Consider the following 14691-nt stretch of genomic DNA (forward strand, 5'->3'; position numbering starts at 1 on the left):
TTCATTTTTTTACATGTAGGATGTCTAGTTGTTGCAGTATCGTTTTTGAAAAGACTGTCCTTGCTCTGTTTTATTGCCTTTGCTTCTTTGTCAAAGATACTTGACTTTATGTAGGTCTCTTTCTGGACTCTCTATTGTGTTCCATTTATCTGCTGTTTATTCTTTTGTCAATACTACACTGTCTTGATTACTGTGGCTTTATAGTTAGTCTTAAATTTGGGTAGTGTCAGTCCTCCAACTTTGTTCTTCGATATTGAGTTGGCTAGTCTGGGTCTTCTGCCTCTCCATATAAAGTTTATAATGTTTGTTGATATTCACAACATAACTTGCTGGGGTTTTGATTGGGATTGCATTGAATCTGTAGATCACGTTGAGAAGTATTGACATCATGACAATAATGTCTTCTTACCTATGAACATAGAGTATCTCTCCATTTATTTAGTTCTTCTTTGATTTTATTTGTGTTTTTAATAGAGTTTATATTACTATGTAGTGCTTTAAAATTTAGTCAAAGTGGTTAAGGCCTGTTGAAGTTATACCAGTATGCCATCTTAGTTCAAGCTCTTTCATTTTTGTAGACATAAAATTAAACCCGTGCTTAAACAAGAATTTTATATTAGTAAGATTTTTTCATGTCAAATGCATAAGACACACATAGGAATATCCATTTTAACACTTCAGCAGTTTAAAATGGTACATTCACCACAATATGGCAAGTCTTGATGTAAGTCATTATTACATTCTTTTCTCCTTGAATTTAGTTCAACTCATTTTAAGATGACTTTTTGCCATAGGGATAAAAAGCATATAGAATTTAGTGTAAATCTTTGCATTTGACTTAGTATGGGATTAAAAAGTTGTATATGTAAAAGCATTGTGTTAAAAAAAAAAAAAAAAGTCTACTTGTGGGCCTGGCCCCGGTGGCCAAGTGGTTAAGTTTTCATGCTCTGCTTTGGTGGCCCAGGGTTTGCCGGTTTGGATCCTTGGCATGGACCTACACATCCTTTATCAAGCCATGCCCCAGCAGCATCCCCCATAGAAGAACTAGAATGACTTAGAACTAGGATACACAACTGTGTACTGGGGCTTTGGGGAGAAAAGAAAGAGGAAGATTGGCAACAAATGTTAGCTCAGGGCCAATCTTCCTCACCACAAAACATACTAAAAAAAAACACCCATTAAAAAAAGTTTATTTGTAAAATGAATCTATTATTAAGCATTTGAAAGTTCTTATAGGGAATACTGCAGTGCTGGAAAAGAATAGTGTTTATGACTCTTGCAGTAACAGTAATTGCTGAATTAATATTTAAGCAATGAGAAATGGATTTTGCTAAGATATCAGTCCTTGTGCTGCTAAATGTTTAAAATAACATCATTTGTTAACAATAAGAGCAGCCAGTAACAGAAAATCCCCAGGTGCAAGTTTGTTATTCTAAACTTTCTGCCTGCTTTTGTTGTTGTTTTTTGTAGAATATATAATAGCTTATGTGCAACATGGGATTTAAAAGGAGGAAATGAATGTTTACGGGGAAAAACAGTAGAATAAAGGTACTTCTCATTTTCTTAGTATTTAAATAAAAAATGGAGTCCTCAATTATGGAATTTAACATTTGATCTTCTTTTTGACATTAGCGCGTAATTAAAGTTTGAGTAAACAAACCCTCTGTTAATGTTGTCTGTTTTTTCATAATTTGACTCAGAACTGGAGTGAATTTTACTTTTGCTGTATCAGTGAAGTAAATTGCTCCATCAGTGAATCCTTCCTTATGAAGGTAATATAAGAAAAAGTTCCCCTTCCCCTTTGCTTTTTCCTTTCCTTTTCCCTATCACCTGCCATTTAACTTGCTCTGTTGAGATCTCCCTTTCTTCTCCCCTTGGGCACATCCCACAACTCTTCAGTTACTTCAAGTTATTAAAACACATCTAACTTCCAGGGCGTAGAGAGCCCAGTCCTCATCTTGTGACATTATGGAGCTTACATTCTAGTGGGAGATGGACCACAAGTAAGATAAACAGATAAAATAGATAATATATCAGAGAGTGATAAATGGTATGGGGAAAAAATAGAAAGGAGGATGTGAAATGTGTGGAGATCATGTGTGAGATTTAGATAGAGTGACCGGGAAAGGCCTCACTGAGAGGATGACTTTTGGGTCAAGACCTGCAGAAAGTGATGGAGCAAACCACTGGGATATCTTGAGGAAGAGTATTCCAGGCAGAGACACAACTGATGCAGAAGCCCTGAGGTTGGAAGTGTACATCATGTGTTGGAGAAACAGGTTGCTACAACCAATCGAACAAGGAAGAGAGAAACAGCTAAGAAGGATAGTGGTGGTGATGGTGGCAGCAGGTTACACAGTGCTTTGTAGTTGTAAGACTTTGTCTCGAACACAGGTTGAGAAGGTGAGCCTTTGGAGGGGTTGAGCAGGGTTACATGGTCTGATTTACTTTTTAACCATCGCTCTGCGTGGTTGTCATATTGACAGTAGACTACTGTGGTGGGGGTAGGGTCAAAGGTGGAAGCGGGAGGCTACTGTAATTATCCAGGCAGAGAGTGCTGGTGTTTTGAAATCAAGGTTGGCCTGACAGGAGTAGGGAGAAGTAGTAGAATTTTGGGTATGTTTTGAAGATAAAACCAATAGAATTTGCTGACTACTGGATGTGGGGTAGAAAGAACGTTGTCAAGGATGAGGTCTAGGCTTTTGCCCTGAGGAACTGGAAGACTGGAGCTGCCGCTAGCTGACGTAGGGAAGATTATAGCAGGAATTGGAAGATCAGGAACTCACTTTAGGACATGTTAAATCTGAGGCATTTTCAAAATTGCTAAATTCAAAATATTTGATTTCAAAGTAAGACTGTTTAGTAAGCAGTTATCTGTGTAGCTCTGGAATTCAGGATAGAAATCTAGGTAGGAGATAAGAGATTGGGAGGTAAGAGCTTATTGGTGCTGTTGGAAGCCATAAAACTGCATGAGACCACCAAAAGATTGGATGTAGGTAGAAAAGAGAAGAGGCCCAAGGGCTGAGCTCTGGAGGACTGTCAATTTTTAGAGGTTAGGAGAGAAGGAACAGCAGTAGTGATTGAGAAGGAGGGGCCCGAAAAGGTAGGAGGAAAACTAGTAAGTATGTTATTCTAGCAATGAAACAGAGAAAGTATATCTAGGAGGAGGAAGTGATCAACTGTGTCAAATGTTGCTGGACCAGTCAAATAAGATGAGGATTGAGAAATGAGTATTGGGTCTAGTGATGAGGTCATTGGTGACCTTGGATGAAAGCTATTTCAGTGGAATGATGGGGAGTGAAAGCCTCTTAAGAGATAATTGAGATGGGAGCTGGGAGTGGTAGAAGAACAGAGGTTTGTTTTTGAATAAAGATTGGAGAAATGGCATTGTGGTGTTCCTGTGGGCGTGATTCACCAGAGAGGGAAAGTAGGTGATCCAGGAACGAGGATAGAATTGCTGGAGCGTTGCCCTGGTGGAAGAGAGAGAATGAGAAGTAGTGAAAAGTGTGTATAGCACCTATCTTGAGATTGTCGGCATTTATCACCCATTTTCTACTCAGCTGTGAATCCTCAACGGCAGGTCAGCTGCTAACCTATAACATGCTTTGTTTGAAGCAGGGTAGAGTCAGTACTGCATCCAACTCCCCTCCTCCCAACACACACACACCCTTTCCCCACCTTCTCCCGACCTGGGTCTTGACTAGCGGGTGGCACCTTCGTGAGGAGGAGAAGGGGCCCCTTATTCCAGACAAGGCAGCCAACACAAGTGCTGGATTTTAGCCCTCACTCACCTTAGGCTAGGTGTGCTTGGAACAGAAAGGAGTCGCACTGCCTTAAGCTGCAGCCTTACTCAGTCTACTCCAAGACAACAGGGAAAGTCACATTTAATATCCTGCTGTAATAAATATATTATTTGTCCTGTGGCAAGGTAACATGGTACGTGAGAAGAATGCAAATTTAAGAACCAAGAGTTTGGTATGGGAATCCCAGCTCTTCTACCAGCTGGCTCTAGAGGGGATTTAAAATAGATCACTTACTTTCTGTGCCTTCATTTCTTCAAGTGTAAATGGGGAGTTTTGGCCTCAACCAGATCCTTTCCAGTCTGAAATTCTGTGATTCATTAAAATAAGGTAATCCCCAACTTGCCTCCTATTCAGCCGTGTGAAGCATAACATGGTTCTGCTAAGAATCAGAAAATATTGCTGAGGAAATTTGGTTTCTTTGGAGAACAGTTCCCCTTGGGTTCTTACACAAATAAGGATTTGCAAACTTTGACTAGAGATTAAATTAGATGTAGCGGCACTGAAATTATGAGGAAACGCAGCAAAATCAGTAGAGACAATACAGACTAGTTCACAGATTTTCTCCAAATTCTGTCTCAGTCATTTTATAGTTGTGGGACATATGCAAAATTATTTAACTCTGAACCCTCATTTTCCTCATCTAAAAATAGGAGTATGATAATAGTACCTACTTCATAGATGTGTAAGGAGAATTCAGTCAGTTTTGCACTATGATGCTTTACAATGCCTGGCGTATATTAAGGATGGAGTAAACCTTAGCTAACATTATTACTACTACTACTACCATACTATTACTACTACTACAAGTGTGACATGTATAGTTTAGAAACATTTTACTATAAACATCTCTGATGCTGTGAGTTAATTTTGTACTGATTACCTTGAGTCACCAAGGGAAAAATTAACTTTGAAAAGGAAATGCCATTGAATCAGGTTAAACTTTTTTTTTTCCAAATTGATAATGTTATGTTTTTAGTTACAATGAAAATTCACATAGGGAATTGTACCTGATTCTCAGATGGTGACAGAACAATGAGCCATTACTGTAATTAGTCCCAATTGCTGTGTACACTTAAAATTTATAAAGTGGTATTTATTTTTAAAAGTATATTTTCCCTAAATAGGCCAAAATAATAAGATTTTATTGTTCATATGTATCTGCCTTAAAGATCGATTTTTTGAAGCATCCTGTAAACATTTTGATTATACCCTCCAAGTTTTTTACACCCTTTTTGTATGAGCTGTTTTTCAGAGCACACATTTGATTATTGATAGTATTGTTTACCTGTCTATAGTTGAGTTTGTTTTACAGAATTAATAAGATAATAGTTAAATCATTTTAACTCTGCCCGAATATCCTTCTGTAATTAATATGATTGAATCATCAATGCTGGTTTGCACTTATTTTAAATCAAATATGCAGATCATTTCTAAACTGATGGTCACTTTAAAAGAAGAAAAGCTTTATACATATATTAGTTCCAAAAGTGAAGGTAATTTATGATGTAAAGGTTGGAGAAAAATGGAAGTCTGTAAGGTAAGTTTGAAGAGAATGTAAGGAGTATTGGAGGTGGCTTCCAATAAATAATTGTGTATTTAGATTTTATTTGAATTATCTCTTGTTTGTATTTTATAAATGGTAGTGTTGAGCACAGTGCAATGTACCTGCGACTTAGTAGCACCTAACAGTTAGATCTTGGTTTCTAACAACATTCCCACCAAAAGGAGCCATGGCTTCTTGAAGAAATGGCTGATTCCAAGGCTGGGAGGCTGGAACCATCTATGCCAGAAAGTAAGGAAGTGCACAAAAAAATGATGGTGGCCTGTCACAAGGATATAGGGGCCATTTTGAAGGGGCTTCCACCAAATCTGGGGTTCTTTGAGCATCAAAATAATTAAAGGCAGTAATGAATTATAAATTATTAGGGGGGAAAAGAGGAATCCATGAGACCTCACCAATGATACACATATTCACACAAATAAATGGGAGAAGAGAAGGCTCAAGGGCCAGCTGGTAAATGTGGAGGAAATGCTAGAGTTGGAAAATGGTGATTTTTATCACCATCGTAGTAAACTTTTAGTTCAACCAAGAATAACAAATGGATGTTAAATCTAGGGGAAAAATTTTGATGAAGAGCAGGATATTTGCATTGTCTTATAGTGTTTGTCCAAAGGTTGCTTATTGGTTGCAGAAAAAAGATATTAAGTAAGCAGCAGGAAAATTGGACAGCACTTGATCTGGGTAATGAAAATTAACATCATCAATTAGGGACAGGTGAATACAGAGTCCCTCGATGTGTGATACCCTGAGAACACATCATCATTTAGGTACTGTTCTGGCTGGGAATGCACTACCTGCATCTAATCATGAGGAAGCATCAGATGAGTTCAAAATGATAAGCATTCTATTAAAAAAGAACAACAGCTGTATTATTCAAAAATGTTAATGTTATAAAAGTAAAAGAAAGGCTAAAAGGCTTCATATTAGAGGAGACTAAAGACACAGGACATAAATGATCCCAAGACTGATTCTGTATGTAAAGGAAAATTAAAGTTTTTTCTTTTTTTTTTAAAAACATCATTGGGTCAATTGACAACATTACTTTGCAGGTTGTAAGTTAAAGTATTGTATTGATATTATATTTACTGAAATTGTAGCTGTATTGTGATTGTATTGGAGGTGATTTTAAGAAATGCACACTGAAGTTATTTATGGAGAAAGAGCCATGGTATATCCAACTTATTCTCAAATGACTCAGAAAAAAGCACTTTGTGGGTGTGTGTATATAAACAGAGAGAGAGAGAAAGAGAGGGAGAAGTGATCAAGCAAATTGGGCAAAACGCTAACAGCAGCAGAGTCTGGGTAAAGTTGTACAGGTGTTCTTTGTTCTTGCAATTTTTCTGTAAGTTTGAAATATTTCCAAATAAGTTTATACACACACATTGATGCACACGTTGGGGCTTATTTCGTTTATACTTACCTCTTATTGCTCTAGGTTGTTAATTTACCTTTAATACTTAATTAGTTTAAGATGTTAACATTCATTGCTTCCAGATATACACATTGATTTTTAATTTCTTTTAAATAGTGCTGGACCTAAAGGAGATAACATTTATGAATGGAGATCGACTATACTTGGTCCACCAGGTTCTGTATATGAAGGTGGTGTGTTTTTTCTGGATATCACATTTTCATCCGATTATCCATTTAAGCCACCAAAGGTAAGAACCTAGAAGTACATTCCTTAACATTTATCCTTCTCTTCCAAAATCAGTTTATTCTAGAGGTTAAATGTGCATTGATGTAATCATTTTTATTTCATTGTTTTTCATGGACTGATACAGAAACTCTCATGTAACTAAAAATTTTAAAACTGTGAAAGTAATTAATTTCTGCCTTTTACAGATAACTTTATCATCAGCCAAAAGAGGCTTTAGTTGTAAATGAAAGTATGCTACTTTGCACATCAATAAAGCAGATAAATTTTAGATTTATGCTATGAGGGAAAATATCCTATGAATCTTCCTTAAGAAACATATTGGGATAAAAAGAAAACCTGTTTGACAGCTTCCAGAAATAAGTGTTAAATAACTTGAATTTTGTGCTAAGTACCTTATCTTTATAGATGAGCAAAAACTAGAAAGCCATACATAGCAAAGAATAGGGAAACTAATACTACTTAATAAACTTGCTTTGTGTGCTCTGTAGGATGATGTAATAATGAGAATGAGGGTGGCTTGGGTGACTTACACCTGTTTGTTGTTGTCTCTTAATATGAATTAAATGGATAACAAACAGAAGGAAGGGTTAAATTGTGCCTTGTAATGACTGGTTGTTATTTTTCAAGTCTTAAACATAATGATTACTTGAATAGCTTCCTCCTCTGAATTCTCATTATAAATTGGTCAAGCCAACAGGTGAAAACCACAAATACGAAGCCTGAGCATAATTATGCCATAGTTACAGAGACTTCTGACGTGTCAGGGAAAAGTGTGTTATAAAGCCCTTAACTATGATGAAATGTTTTTCTTTTCAACATAGTTGCTTATGTTCTCTATGCTCTCTAAAACATTATATGTACTGATTTAATGCCGTTGCTCACATGCTCGTGTGTGTGTGTATAAAAATAAAGGGTTTATTTTGTTTAAAAAAAAAGAGATTCCACTATTGTTTAATAAGGCAACAACAGTTCCACCTAGTGGTATTTACCTCAAATTGCAGATGCCAGGGTTCCCTGTCACCTAGAGGTATTTGCTGTCAACCACACTATCAGTTTTTTGAGTCCTTTACTATGGGGCCCATCAGAATTTAAGATCTTTAAATGATTGTCTCATTTAATGCTCCCAGGTATGTAGAGTATGTCTTGCTAGATCAATCAGATAAAGGGACAAAACCCTCATATTAATATCTCAAATTGTATTCACATTCACAGTAACGTGTTAAATGCCGGTGTATCACTAACTGCTCAGTTTGCATTGTGATTTTTTCTGTTATAGAAAACAAAACCTTAGCAAAATAGTTCATGACTGTATTTATAAATAGTGTTACTTACTTCTACATGCTTTGTTTTTTTATCTTGGAAATTGGTTTTAATATGGTAACAAAATTAGCAGGAAAAAGTTTGCAAGGTTTATTTATTTTTGTACATGAGGGAAAATTTGTTGAAGAAAATACGTACATTTTTCTTAGCGTCTTTTAATGGAAAATAGAAATTGACTAACAGGGGTTTCAAACTGTAGTTCTGTATGTGATTTATCGTAATTGTTTTGGTTAATATAATGTTTATTAATTTAGCTTGTTTTTTTGCTGAGGTCTCAATATTTTAATTTTCTAACCCTTTAATGTTGATTCATTCCTCTTGCCTAAGATATCTTATACAGTATAATGAAGTGTTATTCAGTTCAATAGTTGGACAAGTGAAATAAGACTTCTGCTATTATCTTGGTGTTCAGTACAATTATTTCTCTGTATCACTGCTTATTTTTGAAGTTCAGATAAGGTGTTGAACTTCTTGAAATAATAAAAATTTAAATTCTCTTCTGTTCACTGATTGTTAATGGCTGAAAAGATTCAAAATATTAATTGTATTATGTTTGTAAACCACTCATATCTGTTGAGTAGTTGGCTGTCAGTGATCTGAGTATATTCTTCCCATATTCTAGAGAACTGTCTAATAGAAATAGAATGCAAGCTACACGTGTAATTTTAAATTCTCTAATAGCTACATTGAAAAGGGTAGAAAGAAACAGTGAAATTAATTTTAATAATATATTTTACTTAACCTAGTATATCCAAAATCTTGTCATTTCAACATGTGATCAATATGAAAGTAGTATTAATGTGATATTTTACATTCTCTTTTTGGTCCTGAGTCTTTGAACCCACTTTTAACCCATCTCAATTCCACCAGCCACGTTTCTATAGTCTCCTCCCTCACTGACCGGTGGTTTCTTTCTTGTTTTTAATTATGCATCCTTGTCAGAAATGCACTTTTGAGGGCTTTTAATATTTTCTTCCCAGACATCACTTGGGAGTACACTGCTAGTTCTAAGAGATCAGGAACTGTCTTTTTTTCTCTGCAACTCCAGATTAAGATTGACCACTCAATTAGTGTTCGTGATTGTTCTGAAACTTGTCAGTATTTGTTCCTATGATTTAGCCTTTTTTTCCCCACACATCTCAGGGATATATTAGTTTCCTTTATGCAGTAGCTTAAGACTTTGCTTGTTTTATTTTACTGTCTTGGTCTCACAAGACGGTGAGCCACTTTTGGAAATGAAAGGCTGAGAAATAGAAAGGCTGGTGATTTCACCAACCTTCCTCTAAATTCTTCTCCAGTATTTTCTGACACAAGGCAAGCAGTTAGCTGAGTTGATACTGATCTTTTCTACTAAGAAACTAATGTAAGTTTCCTTTTATATTAAAAATAATTCATCACCAGTTTTGCTTACCTTTGGCGCCAAAATGTTTCTGTTCTTCCTCACTTTCTATCTTTAAACGGGTGTGTGTGTGCACATGCATGCAACCTGTATGTGGTGTGTGTGTGTGTACACACAAACATAGAATAATTGCTCTACCATTTGGATTAAACTAATCAAATCAACTACTCATGTTGGTTTAAAATCAATATAGTTCCTACTATACTGGGTACAAACAAAATTTCTCAGCTGAATAAAACCGTTTAATTTTGTTACTACTTAAACCTAGTATTTGATGAGCTCTTCAGTTACATTATTTGCTGTTTAGATCATCTTTGATGTGTGCCCTTCAATCTTGCTGGTGAGAGTTTTAGTTGGTAATAAAGCCTTGATTTTCCTTGTGTTTTTAATGTAACCGCCCTTAGGTTACTTTCCGCACCAGGATCTATCACTGCAACATCAACAGTCAGGGAGTCATCTGTCTGGACATCCTTAAAGACAACTGGAGTCCTGCTTTGACTATTTCAAAGGTTTTGCTGTCGATTTGTTCTCTTTTGACAGACTGCAACCCTGGTAAGCAAATCTTCATTAACACATACAATGAGGCTACAGAAACCATTGCGCTTTCTTGGTTAGCTTAAATGTGGATTTTAGAAGTAAATGCTATAGGTAGAAAGATCAGCAATAAGACACATTTGCTAGGAAATTATCAATGCCATTTCAGTTAGAACAAAAAAGTTTCACAATAACTTCTTTTTCACAATAACTTAGTTTGTTAATGGCATGCTACCCTATAATTATTTTCTCCCTATCATTGATGGATTCTCTATTTTCCAAATCATGTAGCTATACGAACCACTTTTGACAAGAGTAAAGCAATGTGCCTGACTGACACCTGCTCCTTCCATGCTGCCATGTGCTTTGAAGCAATCACTTAGTCATGAAGGGCTTCTTGTTCTCCCTTCCTTTTTGGATTATAGTTTAGTTGTTTTAGATGTAGTAACAGTGGATATTAAAGTGATAGCTGATGAGAGAGTTAGACTAGATTATGACTATATAAACTCAGAGCCATTAGTGCATAATTCATAACATTTTTAAGAAATGCATAACTGCCACACATGATCTTTAACATGGGTAGCTGACTTGAAAAAGTGATATTCAGGCCTGAGATTTTGCATGTTATCTTACTAAGTGGTCATTTTTTTAAGAAGTTGACTTACTTTTTCTTAATATTTGATTAATCACCAAAGGCTATTCCTGTTATCTTAGGCCAAGCAGTTGTACGTATGCCAAAGATAGATAGATAGATATAGCGATATATAGAAGGAGATTCACTGTGGCATCATTTATTAAAGCAAAAGGTTGGAGACAGCCTAAATGTCCACTAATACTGGATGTAGCTACTATAAGGAGATTGAAGCAGCTCCGTATGAACTGATAGGCAAAGCTCTCTGAGGTGTGTTAAGTAAAGAAGCAAGGCACTGAAAAAAGATACATGTGCATAACAATAAGATTCTAAATGCTTGTAAATGTGTATACTATCTCTGGGTAGAAATCCTGTAAACAGGTAACAATTGTTTGCCAGGGAGAGAAACTTCTGAGTAATCGGAGTCAGGAAGGAAGAGAGCGTTACTTTTTACTGATTGTCATTCCACACACTTCAAATATTGTGCCATGTGTACATTTTTTTTTGAAAAAAAGAATTCAAACTGAAAGTTTATATCAGATTCAGTTTCTAGTTCAGAATTCTATTTAAAACAAAATGGCAATTAAGTTTTCAAATGGAGATAAGGATAATGATTTGAGTCATTATTGCACAGAATGAGGCAAACATTTCATTCTAAATAGCATTGCATTGTAAGACCTGACTTTTTATTTAAAAATTGCGTTTTTTAATATCCATAAGAAGGCAGAAATAGAATCACCTAACACACTTTCATTATTGAATAAAAGGCCAAGAGTAAAAATAGTTTTTGTATATTGAAGGCATGCATCTTTTATTAAAATCAAATTTGTTCACCCAACATTCATTTTTTAGTTAAAGGACCTTTCCTAATTTGAATATTAAAATATATAGGTTATTATGTTACTTTTAGCCATTATATATTAAGATGCTGCTGAAAACTTGGCATTTCAATTTAATGGAATATTAAAACTGGGGCTGGCCCCATGGCCGAGTGGGTAAGTTTGTGTGCTCTGCTTTGGCGGCCGAGGATTCAGATCCTGGGTGCAGACATGGCACCGCTCATTAGGCCATGTTGAGGTGGCATCCCACATGCCACAACTAGAAGGACCGACAACTAAAATATATAACTATGTACTGGAGGGATTTGGGGAGGGAAAAAAAAGATAGGCAACAGTTGTTAGCTCAGGCGCAGCCTTTTTAAAAAAAAAACTATACCTTTAAAACACCGGATAATATCTGTTAACGTTCTTTTCACTTTTCCAGCGGATCCTCTGGTTGGAAGCATAGCCACTCAGTATTTGACCAACAGAGCAGAACATGACAGGATAGCCAGACAGTGGACCAAGAGATACGCAACATAATTCACATAATTTGTATGCAGTGTGAAGGAGCAGAAGGCATCTTCTCACTGTGCTGCAAATCTTTATAGCCTTTACAATACGGACTTCTGTGTATATGTTATACTGATTCTACTCTCTGCTTTTATCCTTTGGAGACTGGGAGACTCCCCAAAAAGGTAAATGCTATCAAGAGTAGAACTTTGTAGCTGTAGATTAGTTATGTTTAAAACGCCTACTTGCAAGTCTTGCTTCTTTGGGATATCAAAATGTATTTTGTGATGTACTAAGGATACTGGTCCTGAAGTCTACCAAATATTATAGTGCATTTTAGCCTAATTCCTTATCTGTATGAAGTTATAAAAGTAGCCGTAGATGACTAGGAATTATGTCATTTGTATTAAACCCAGATCTATTTCTGAGTATGTGGTTCATGCTGTTGTGAAAAATGTTTTACCTTTTACCTTTGTCAGTTTGTAATGAGAGGATTTCCTTTTACCCTTTGTAGCTCAGAGAGCACCTGATGTATCATCTCAAACACAATAAACATGCTCCTGAAGGCATAGTTTCCTGTCGTAATATTTCAAGTCAGTGTTGTTAACAGGTGTGTCTGAGATGATTGTTGATGAAATCAAAATGTGGATATGAAGATTGACTACTAAGGACTAGTACAAATAAACAAATTATTAAATTGAAAACATTTGAAATCTTATTAAATGTGTAGAGTTTTTTTCCTTTAAGTCCTAACGAGAGAAGCAAAACTGGATTTTAAACCCTTGGTCTCAAAAACACATAAAGCTCTACTTTGATCATATATTTGAGCTAAAGATAATATGAAATCCTGGCTCACTCAGAAATCTGGTGAACATTTGTTTCCAAATTGGTGATTTCTGTCCACCATTGGGCGATACTGTCAAACAACTTTAATCTGGTAGTTCTTTTATGTCTTTGGTGCATTTTTTACTTTACTTCTAATCCTAGTCTTGAATTTTCATGATGTATGGTGTTCATTGCCATTCTTATGATGGCACTTGGCCAGGCCAGAGGCAGAGTTGAACACAGAAACCCTTGTCTGCCCTGAAGGTAGAATAGAACTCTGGATTGGTGTGCAGATGTGACATTATTTCTCAGTTGAAAAAGATACCAAATTTTAAGAGTTTTACAGGCTGTATAAATTCCTTCTTTCTAGTTGTAGTTATTAAATTTTAGATTTCTTATAAGAATTAGAATTACTTTGCAATATTCAGATTTGGTAAACAGAGTATAAATGTGATTTCTTTTCTATGACTGGGATAATTGTTGAGATAATTCTCTGGTCATGTAGCCAAGGTTGTGAAATATGGGGCAAATGTCTTCTCCATTCCTAAATATGAAAATAGAGTACTATCTTAAATTTATAGAGTGGAATTATTAGCATAAAAGTACATTGCTTCAAGATAATGAAGTAAAACATTACAGTTGCATGTATCCTCACTAAGAATAGTAGACTCCTACTTGAGTATTTACCTATAGAAGTCTTAAATCAGGGTAAAAACAAAATTACACTTAAGTATCTATTTTTCACTTAAACTCCACCACAGAAAAATCTCTCCATATTACAAAGGAACACCAAACAAAAGGTATTATTTTGAAGAATTCAGGCTTAGGCTTATGAAAACCTCTGAGTCTTGACTATTTCAAGTAGTAACTCATGTGTAATGGAGTTCATGTTAATGTGATGAAAGTGGTGACCTTTTATGGAAGCTGTAGGGATTTCCATGTAGTTGAGCTGTAGAAAGTAGTTTTCCCCACTTCCAATATCATACATGTTACATCCTAGAGTAATAAACCTCACTTGGTGCTAGAAAAGCCTTCATCATACTGAACGTGAGGATGTTTGTCATTGGACTTCTTCATTTGCTGTCAGCCTAATTACTACCACCAACCTGTTGTGCTTATTTCCAGGCTGTGTCCCATACTCGCCTGGGACAGAGTGGAGGGGATTGGTTACTTAAAAATATTTATAGCTCTTCCACAAACTACCTTTGTGACCTTGAAGGTGACACTTTAACTTCTTGAGTTTGTTTATTCATACATGAAATAAAAAGTTGAATTTAATGATCTCCCTCTTCTCTATTAGCCCTCAAACTCAGTCATTCTAATCTTATAAAATTTATTCTGTTTGCTCTGCTTTCACTTTCAAGAAATCGGCTACAATTTCTGATGGACTGAAAAATAGCAATTGTCGTTTGGTTTCCTTCTATTAGGTCTGCTTAAAATTCTGAAATTTTTTATGTTGTCGATTTCTGAAAAACTGTAGCTCCACTTCCCAGTTCCATAGATATTCATTTCAAGGGGAAAAAAACCCTTGAAACTTCACTCTAGAAGTAAATAGTGGTATTTCAAAACCCAGACTTTTTCTCATCCATTAAGAGCAAATTTTACAAGTTAAAGTCCAAATGTAACT

At 35.7% G+C, this 14691-nt stretch overlaps 1 protein-coding gene across 2 annotated transcripts in view; it reads left to right on the top strand.

The window, feature by feature from the left end:
* The window catches only part of UBE2E3 (ubiquitin conjugating enzyme E2 E3), an 88642-nt gene extending 75832 nt beyond the window's left edge, over positions 1-12810 (top strand). For both annotated transcript variants that reach the window (XM_046659896.1, XM_046659897.1), the window contains exons 4-6: positions 6893-7025; positions 10148-10295; positions 12172-12810. In XM_046659896.1, coding sequence (XP_046515852.1) covers positions 6893-7025; positions 10148-10295; positions 12172-12269 — 379 coding nt within the window. In that variant the 3' untranslated portion in view covers positions 12270-12810. The remainder of the gene's footprint in view (positions 1-6892; positions 7026-10147; positions 10296-12171) is intronic.
* The last annotated feature ends 1881 nt before the right edge of the window (positions 12811-14691 follow it).

Source organism: Equus quagga, chromosome 4, assembly GCF_021613505.1.
Source record: "Equus quagga isolate Etosha38 chromosome 4, UCLA_HA_Equagga_1.0, whole genome shotgun sequence".
NCBI classification, from domain to species: domain Eukaryota; kingdom Metazoa; phylum Chordata; class Mammalia; order Perissodactyla; family Equidae; genus Equus; species Equus quagga.